The sequence below is a fragment of the Vairimorpha necatrix genome, chromosome 2 (genome assembly GCF_036630325.1).
Source record: "Vairimorpha necatrix chromosome 2, complete sequence".
NCBI lineage: Eukaryota > Fungi > Microsporidia > Nosematidae > Vairimorpha > Vairimorpha necatrix.
In genome coordinates this window covers 753,165-763,329 of record NC_088817.1, presented here as the reverse complement: position 1 = coordinate 763,329, position 10,165 = coordinate 753,165, and the positions used below count along the sequence as shown (strand labels likewise).

Genomic DNA, 10,165 nt, shown 5'->3' with positions numbered 1-10,165 from the left:
ATGGACACTCACTTTTAGAGATTGTTTGAAATATAACATAAATACGAGGATTTCACTAATTTTGAGGAGATTTATAATAAGCCTGACATTCTTGTGTTTGACAAGAAAAAAGAAATTTTAATAGTTGAAGTTGGTACAGCCCCTGGATTAATTAATATAGTCGAGAATAAGAAACTATAGAAATATGCCCCTCATGCAGATTAACTAGGACTAAATAAAATTTGCACAAAACTAGTTCCTTAGATAATGGCATGGGATGGTATGTCACCAAAAATCGTATAAAGTACGTCAGGGTGCTAGGAAACCGCCTCTTTTGAAGCATCATCCAGTCTATTGTGCCGAAGAAGACTTTAGAGGATATATCTTTGCAACGACGAAGATACGATCAGGAGGATGCAGGAGGGGAAGAAGTGTCTAGAGCTGTAAGCCCACTAGCGAATATGGCGACTGTTAAAGAAGTGGTCTTTGATAAAGAATGCAGCTGAAAATTTATAGTAAAAAACGTAAACAATATACAGAAACTATAATCAGTGGAGAACTGAATTCACGAGCAATACTGAGACAAGTCGTGCAAAAACGTCTATACTGAAGCGAGAAAAAAACACTTAGTAGTTTGTTTTAAAAAATAACTATATATCCTTTAATAAACAAATGTGATAGCCAATTAACAGATATACAGTATCCCTAGGATGGACCTGGTGACCCGAGAATGCTATTCTATAAGCACTGTCCCCTGCTTCCCCAACTATGTTTATGGGAGAAAATGCACAATATTTCCCGCCTATTAATATAAAAGAAAATCATGCTCTGAAGATTAATAATCAATATTCTAAATTTAATCCGTCTTCTAAGACTGATGGGGAAACATCAGTTTACAGTTTTTTTTCGAAGCAGTCTCTTTATGATTTTTTTTTCTAAAGTTTTAAGCAGCTTTTACATCCCTACAACGGAAAACACCAGAAAAATGATTCAAAAAATGTATTAATAGGAACAAAGAACTTTATTTTTTTAAATAATATTTTTTATTGTATTTTTTTATTTTTCTTAGATTTTCAATGGCTTGTTCATGTAAAAATTTAAAATCTGTAAAAACCGTAGAAAACACTTCTGCTAGTGGCAAGGAATAATTTATCAAAAAGGATTTATCCTTTTCAAGTCTTTTACTGGTATCTTCAGTATTTTTACCAAACATTTCTTCCTCAAGCTTTTTACTTCCACACATGAAATCATCGAATTTTTTGTACGATGCTCCAATATCTGCAATTTTAATTAGCATTGTTAAATCGATTGAATTGTGTTCTATGTTATTTTTAGATTTGTGGCCTAAATATTTGTATTTAAATGTATTTAACAGCTCACTATGCAAATTCAAATTCGTAGATAAAATCAACTCCGTAATTAACTTTATATTAACTTCTGTCACGTACTCTGGCAAAAATTTCGATAACAGCTTTTTTATGAGTTCTGCATGATGATTCTCTAAATCAATTTTTTCGTGTCCATAACAAATAACACCCGGATGGCCTATATCGTGCAATAAGCAACAGACTAAGAAAATAAACTTGACCTGTCGTTCATTATTTGGTTTATTTATCAGTTTCAATAAGATATTCCCATTATATAATGCATTGAACCCATGGGTAGCATTATGATAAGGAATATCATTATATTTACTTATGGCCGCTTCCAAGAAATTGTGCAGATTTGTTTGCGACACCTTACATTCCTTACTTAGGATATCATAAGATAACTGCATTATCTTATGATTATCCAAGCTGGGGTAATAACATAAAAACAGCTCTTTAAGCTGTTTCTTGTTTTCTTTGGTATTCTCTATCGTCATAGTTAATAAAAGGGTACAATTAATTTAATTTTTAAATTTATAAATGTAACAACATATATTGGACTTTTAACGTTAGACCGATGTGTTGTCATCTTTTTTGTAATTATGGATATGATAAATTCCTACACCACGCCGCCAAATGTCAGAACCATCAACTGTCAAACGTTTCATTGATGACGCATCAACGCGCCATCAAACAAAGCAGACTGCTTTAAACAAATGTTTAATAAAATAAAAAAGATAATTTGTCTAAATTATGTAGCCATAATGATTCATTTAAAAATGCAAAAAAACAATATCTTTAGATTTTCCTTGTAACTGTTCTTCTACCTCTAGAATCGAATTCTGTAATCTTCCTTCTTCTTGCGATCCGGAAAAAGCTTACTAATTTGCCAACTGACTATCGTCAGTCTTTCCAAGTCATTACGATGATTCTTGTCTGTATATTATCTCAGCGAATATTAAAAAAACAGAATTAATTTAATGTGTTTATTTTCATATATTTTTAACGTTTACAACACATCTTCTTGCCCTGGTATCACACATTAGATTCATCTCTTTACAGACTATAGTCTCTGTTACATTATTTTCATTTTTCTATCCAGATTTTTCGGTTCCACGATCTTTCAACAACATCACTTCTTTAATAGTCGCCATATTTTCTTGCGCCGACATGTCGGGGACTTCTTCCTCTCCTGCATCCTCCTGGACGTTTCATAACGCCGATCTAAGGATATGGACTCTAGAGTCTTCTTCAGCACAATAAAATGGATTTATGCTTCAAGGTAAGGTTGGAATTATAACTCTCCGATGTACTTTCTGTGGTATTTGGTCGCCGCTACATCCTATGTCATTAAAAACGGAACTATTTTTGTGCGGGGTTTATGTATTAGTCACGTTTCATCTGTAAAAAGGGCATATTTTTATAGTTTTTTATTCTCGACTATAGTAAGTAAGTCGTTCCCCGATCCTGATACCAGCTTCAACTATCAAAATTTCTTTCTTATTTTTGTCAAGCACAAGAATGTCAGGCTTATTATGAATCTCCTTAAGATTAGTATATTTTTGCCATACTTTTATTTCCACACGACCATTATCAAAATGTATAAGCTTGTTACCTATTCATTTAATATAACTACATAATCGCGTATTTACTAAGAAGAATTGTTAAATTTTAGCTTTTTGTCTAAAAATAAAAATTATCAATTTCACATAAATAAATATTAGGCCAAAAGGCTATATCAGCATTGGTGTAGAAAAAAAAAAGGATCAAAATTGTACAAATTGCCAATTTAAAAAAAAATTAAAAAAGACTTCAGAAACGTCTATAATGTAATAAATATGTAAATTGTGTAGATATACATTAAGTGTGCTTGGCACGGGGGTTCTGAAATTGAAGACGGAGTATCATTCATAGATTTATTTGAATTGTGTTTTAGACTTATGATGAAGAGTAGGGCTGGAAAATAAATAAATAAGAAATATTTGGAATACCATTTCGACGTCTTCCCTGAAAAGAGTAAATTGCAGAAGTAGAAGTAATTCTCTATATGCTTATGTTCAATATTAATCAATCCTTGTCAATCTCATCAATCTTCACATATATATTGAATAGAAATCACTCACATTTAGTGATTCTTATTGTCAGCGTTGTTTCGTCGTCAGACATTGATAACTAAAAAATATCAAAAACAAAATTTAAAAATGCTTTGAAGGTGTATTGACTCTTATAATTTTATCATATAAAGAGTTGATTAAATTTTAGCAATTTCATTCGTGAAAACTCAATTGTGTACAGAGGATTAAAAAGACCTTCAAATCCCTTGATGGTATTTGTATGGACACCTGTATTTGAGTCTGTAAATGCTTGACTAGGATCCACAGTTCTATACACCACATAATGATGTTTTAATGTTATATACCTTCCGAATATTCGAATGGATGACGGATTAAAACCAATTACTTAAGAATGATTGGAAGCAATATGCCCTTGTGTTTTAAGCTGATTATAAAAACTATATTCTTTAATTCGATTCTTTCTACCATCCCTATAAAAAACACCAACCCCTTTCTTAACAAGTTTTCCCAATTATATCTATCTTTTCAAAATTTCTTCTCAACATTCTATACTACGACATCTTAGCCTCCTATCTGCTTCTATTATTTAAATACCTCTTAAAAATATTTAAATTGCATAATTTTTGCAAGTGTAACTTACATTTTGTACATTACATCCCAAAATTCTTGATATATGTAACACTTTAATTCCCATTATCCACAATTTATTATTTTTAAATCAGATAATGATCTAGTCTAGTGTTTTCATATAATGAATTATTCCAAACTGAAATTTATGTCTGTACTTTTCAGCTTTACACCTTAAGTAACTAGTTTCGTTAAAAACTATATTTGTATACTGTGGTGTTACCACCGGGGAGGTGTCCTGTTTGTAAGTAGCATTCGATGATGCTCCTCCCTGCAATACTATTAAGTATATTTTTATTTAAATTGTGTTTATTGTATTTCCATTGTGGGCTAGATTGGTTTCTCATGTGAGGGGGGTAAGGTATGAGAGGCCTTTCCGATGTCACTGTACCTGTCTTTGTTTCCAGTTCTTCTCATCTTCCAAAAATTTGTGGTAAAGTAAAAAGAAAATATTTATAGCAAAATATTTTCTAGAAAATTCATTTGGAGGGAAATAAATAAAAATAAAATAATGTGGTAAATAATACCACATATACCAAGGGCATATTTTACTTTTCTGCTTATATTTCTTGTTTAGCAGACGTTCGTAAAAATCTTCATTCTCTTTATTAATCATCATTCCGTTCCTTTTTTAAAAAAGGGGCTACTTTTTAAAAATTTTGACCCCCAGTTTTTTTTACAAAGATGCTGATTTTTGCCCAGAACGTTGATATAGTATATGAAGCTTTTATATATTTTTTTACCGTATGTTGTCATAACTATTTATTTAATTTTTTCTATTTTTGTTTTTTCCTAACATTTTTTTTCTTCTGTTTTTGAAAAAAAGGGGCAAAAAAGACAAAAAAAACCTTATATCGATTTTTTGTAGCTAATGTTTACTTATGCCCAAAAAAATCTATACTTATCAGCCAAAAATATTATTTAGAACTAATTTAGAAAATAACCAAGATCTTATAGTTATAAAAGACCCGATTTATGTAAACTAAAAAATGTCGCAAATAGAAGAAAAATTAATAGCATTAATTGCATTGTCAAGAAATTTTAAGAATAATAAAATTAATTTTTTACTAATTTTATCACACTGCTTTAATTTATTTCGATTTGAAGGAGGGAAAATCTAAAAAATGGTATTTATAATGGTTACTAATATGACTTCAATTGTAAAATAAATACTGTACAAGTTAAAGTTGTTATTGATAAAATTTATTGAGCAAGTTTGATTTTTTTGTAAATTATACAGTAAGAATGTACATATTAATTATTAATTTATTAGTTTACTTTTCTAATAAAAATCCATTTCTTGTTGAGTTAATACTAAGGATTATGTATTCCAATACAGCCAAACATTTTATTTATATTTATTTTTTAGTTTTTGCATAGAAAGAACGTAAAGTTAGCAGTTATATTCCATATTCCTTTCAAAACTCTGGAATATTTTTAAAGCAACATGAATCATAAATTACCATATAAATGCGAATTCTTTGTATAAATATTACACATTTTTTATATTTTATGACGCATAATTAATAAAACATCAAAATATTTGACACGTTTTGATTATTTCCCAAAACAAATGAATTTTATGAAAATACATCAATAATATATTTTTTTATGTAATTTTTTGTGTCATGTATGTTGTCTGATTAAATTCACCAATAAAATATTCATAAATATTTGAAATGACAATTATTAGAATGTTTATATAAAATAATGCTTTTAAAAGTTTGATTAATTAAATACAAATGCTATAGCTCATATTTGATATAATAGTAAACAAATGTAATCGATCAATATATATATATATATATTAATAATGATAAATCAATGAACAATAATCATGAAAATCATTTTATTGCATATACAAATCATATTACACCAATTTGTAAATTTCTACATTATAATATATTATTATTGTTAAAGTTGCATTAATTAGCTTCCCTGCTTTTTTCGAAAAAACAGTCTTAATTAGTAACATAATATATTAAATATAATTTTATATTAATATTTAAGTATTTAATTATTTATTTCTCCACGGGGTATGAATAACTTCTTAAACGATAATACTTTGGCGGAGGCTCTATTTGGATTGATAAAACTAAAAAAAGAAAACAAAAGATACAAACCAAGAAGCTATACGCAGGTTAAAGAGTATGTGCTCTTTCACACCTATGAAAGAGTTCAATGGCCATCATTGAATTTAGTAGAAGACTTGAGCGGGCTTCTCGATTTGAATATAAATTCAATTAAATGGTGGTTTCAAAAGAAAAGAAGAAACATGACACCAGAAGAAAGAAAAAATAAAAACTGCGACGATGTAGATCGCAAATATTTGTTGTATTTATATAAGTGGGCAAATGTATTGAATTCTGAAAAAAAATAAATTTTTCGTAGAATTTACTTTTGTGATTATTTTTTGTATTGAGGCAAGTTGTTCCGTTTTCTTTATTAACTATATCATCTCTAATTATCAAAACTCCTTCAAGTTACTCGATAAATAAAATATAAATAAAAGAATAGATTAGAATTATATAATTATATATGTGGTCTTACAACCGAAGAGATGGTCTTGCTGTAAATAGCATCCAAAATGAACTTTCTGCATTCAAATTAGTTTAATTACGTTATTTTTATTAGTATCCCGTGTGGGAGATACTCCGTCCTCTTGTGAGGGGTAAGTCTCTTTGAGACTTCCCGTAGTTCTTTTGATGTTTCATCCTTTTATGTGGGTAAAATAAAATCGAAAATATTTTTCTAGAAAATTCACTCGGAGAAAATAAAAATAAATCAAGAAGGTGGCAATTAATATCACAATATAGTGTGTAAATACTTTAGTAAGCATACTAAAAGGGAAAGGGTCAAATCCAAAGTCTGTTTTTCTGCCAGATCACTCTTTCTTACTGTTAGAGATAATTATAAAATTATAAAAGATTTATTGAGTCAATTTATCATTAAGATTAGATGTCTATAGCACAGCTTTCCCCGGTATCGCTCATGGGATTCAGCTCTTCACAGACTTTGGTTTCTGTGGAATTATTAATGTTTTCCAACTTCACTTTAGCAGCTTCATTCCCCTTTGCCGACACCACTTCTTTAACAGTCACCATATTCGCTGGTGCGCATACATCTCTAGCCACTTCTTCTTCTCCTGCATCCTCCTGATCGTATCCTCGTCGTCGTTCCAAAGAGATGGACTCTAGAGTCTTCTTCATCATAATAGACTGGATATATGCTTCCAGGTAGGGTTGGATTTCTAGCTCCCTGATGTACTTTTTCTGATATTTGGTCACCACTCCATCCCATGTCATTACATAAGGAACTATTCTTGTCTGGGATTTATGTATTAGTCCCAGTTCATTTGCAAGAAGGTCATATTTTCTTAGTTTTTCATTCTCAACTATAGTAAGTCGATCCTCGTTGGTTATACCAACTTCAACTATTAAAATTTCTTTCTTCTTCTTGTCAAAAACAAGAATATCAGGCTTATTATGGGTTACCTTTATATTAGTGGATATTCTCGTATCTACTCTTATTTCAGCACGATCATTTTCTATGATCTCTTGTACTGAGTGTCCACGTATTTTCTATGTCTTCTTAAACCCATATTATAATTATAAAATAAGGGTAAATTTTTATTAAAAATATATGCTCAACATCTTTGCTCTAAATTTGGAACTGAGCGATTTAATAAATTTTACAACCTTGTACGACCACAACTAGGCTTGTAAAATAAAAGTGAAGCCGCAGGTCAACTGGCCAGTGGTGCGTTTCACTCTTTGCATCTTACCAACGCTTCTTGTATTAGTATTTACGGCACTTTCTTCCCTGTTATAATACAGTAAGTCTAAAAATAAGATTTTTCTTTAGATTCGTCTTCTTAACAATAAAACTGGATTAATTCGTCGAATAAATTCTTCAACTACAATACAATTTTCTTCGATTTTCTTCTCTTTTACAATCTCTCTGGAATTTAATACACTAGGTAGTCGGCTATCTTGCCACAATAGATTCAAATGTAAATAGTGGTGCTCACACCTGCACTCAATCTAAGCATCCTTTGATCTAAATTTAAACAGTCAATGTTGTTTATTAATTGCTCTTCATAGCTCCTCTACGTCTCGAAATCCGTGTCCCCGCTGATGCGAATCTTCATCTTGCTTCTGTAGACATCTAACAATCCCCATTCTCACCTATACTGCATTTTTTAGTCTTATGCATCGCTAAAACTTACAAGCTTTTATTTTGTTTTTTGTTGGGGTTTGATTTTATTATTCTCCACGATGTTAGAGAGAATTGTTAATAAGGTTAAATTTTTTTCATATATTCTCAACACTTACAACTCGATCATTATTATTACATAATATTAAGTATTAAATATATTTTAATAAAAGTAATCATATTCATATAATATAAAATACTTGGTAATCCTTGTTTTATTGCGTTAAAATTAATATGGTACCAGGAAATGATATTCAAAAACAATGATTTCTATAAAACGCTTATAACTATAATCGCCAACCTTGAAAAAAACAAAAATGTTGTAATGTAGAGACTTGTGATACTATTACGATTTTTAATTTTGATAGAAGTATTCTAATGTCAATCTGCCATTTAATGGCAGTGTTATTTAAAAACGATTAAACATCTAGAATGATTCCAAATGTCGATTAATGCACGAATGCACTCGGAGCTTGTTTGAGCAAAGCGAACATATTTAAACAAATTTGATGTGCAGTCTTTTATTTCTGGCGGAAATTCAACGAATTTTTAGGGGTATTTTTCTACTTTTATTTTTATAATTGATAAGAGGGAATATCAAACTGGGCAGAAATATGATCCATTGGAATTCCTATTTAAAAAAGTTGTAAAAGAGAGTCAAAGGAAATTTACAACAATGCTAAAGGACTTGGCTTCCCTTAAAAAATTGTATTGTGCCTGCATTTCAAAAATAGAAGTTTAAAGTTACTACTAGTAATACGTAATAAATGTGCTAAGAAGCTTCACGTGCAAAATTTTTTAGTTAAAAGAAAAACAATAAGATTAAATAATGTAAAAACAAATGTGTTATGTCTAAATGAGCTTTGTATTGCAATGTTTGAATTTTAGATCGTAAATACATCATTTTGTTGATTCTATAGAGATTAAAAAAGATAAACGTATGAAAATAGTATTTTCCCAGTGCCGCAATGACTATCGATCTAAATACCAAAGTGGTTTGTAGAGGGGACAGACACAAATGAGAAAAATATGTTAATTGTTTTTGTGTTTTGATATTGTTAGTGAAACGTTTTATTTGGCTTCCTTCTTCCATAAGATGGGGTTAAAATATTATAAAAATATAAAGAAATATCCAAGCATTATAAATGCTCGGTTTAAGCGTAAGTAACTACGACAATAACATTATTGTTAAAGTACAATTAATAAGTTTACTTGCTTTTTTCGACAAAGAACAGTCCATATTAGTTGAAAATTTTATTTAATGTCTTTATTTATCATAATGGGAATAGAAATTATACAAATATATCACATCCCCCCCCTCAAGACGGCTAGTCTCATCTAATTTTCACATCTACCCCAAGCATACCCTTCAGATCATAATGTCTCTTCTTCACAAGCCTACCATTACTAAGTTTTGCAATATAAGAATCCTTTCCACACTTTTCAACAATTTTCCCTGTATCCAAAAATCTTCCTTTTTCATACTTATTACCATTTGCCAAATTTTCTCGTTTAGCTATTCTTACCAATTGACTTTTACTAAATTTTTCAATCTTTCCTTTTCTAAACCTATTACAATATTTCCCTAAAAGGCTTTTTTCAAGCATTACGGCACCAGTTTTATCTTCAGTCGCTTCTATTGGTGTACATTTTATTCCTGTATGATAGCTCTGATTATATATCTCGATACTTTTACACACTTTACCTTCAAAAATTTTCGCATCCGACTTTAAAATATTTTCTCTCAAAGTTCCTATAACACGCCCTACTCTTCCGTTACTTCTATGCGCTTCTATACTAACTTGTTGGTGTATTATATCCAGATCTCTACAAAATTTTCTAAATTTTCCGTTAATAAACTCTTTACCGTTATCTGTAATAATTTCTTCCGGTTTATTCCCT

General features: G+C 29.9%; 2 protein-coding genes across 2 annotated transcripts; one reads left to right on the top strand and one right to left on the bottom strand.

Annotated features, from left to right (window-relative positions):
• Positions 1-1,000: 1,000 nt before the first annotated feature.
• VNE69_02175 (phosphodiesterase) lies at positions 1,001-1,843 on the bottom strand (the record flags this gene model as incomplete). Its single annotated transcript, XM_065472726.1, has 1 exon — positions 1,001-1,843. One exon carries the CDS (start codon positions 1,841-1,843, stop codon positions 1,001-1,003), a length of 843 nt encoding a protein of 280 aa, XP_065328798.1.
• A 4,243-nt stretch (positions 1,844-6,086) lies between these two features.
• On the top strand, positions 6,087-6,428 carry VNE69_02174 (homeobox domain-containing protein; the record flags this gene model as incomplete). The annotated part of the gene is made up of 1 exon (XM_065472725.1): positions 6,087-6,428. One exon carries the CDS (start codon positions 6,087-6,089, stop codon positions 6,426-6,428), a length of 342 nt encoding a protein of 113 aa, XP_065328797.1.
• Between the last annotated feature and the right edge of the window lie 3,737 nt (positions 6,429-10,165).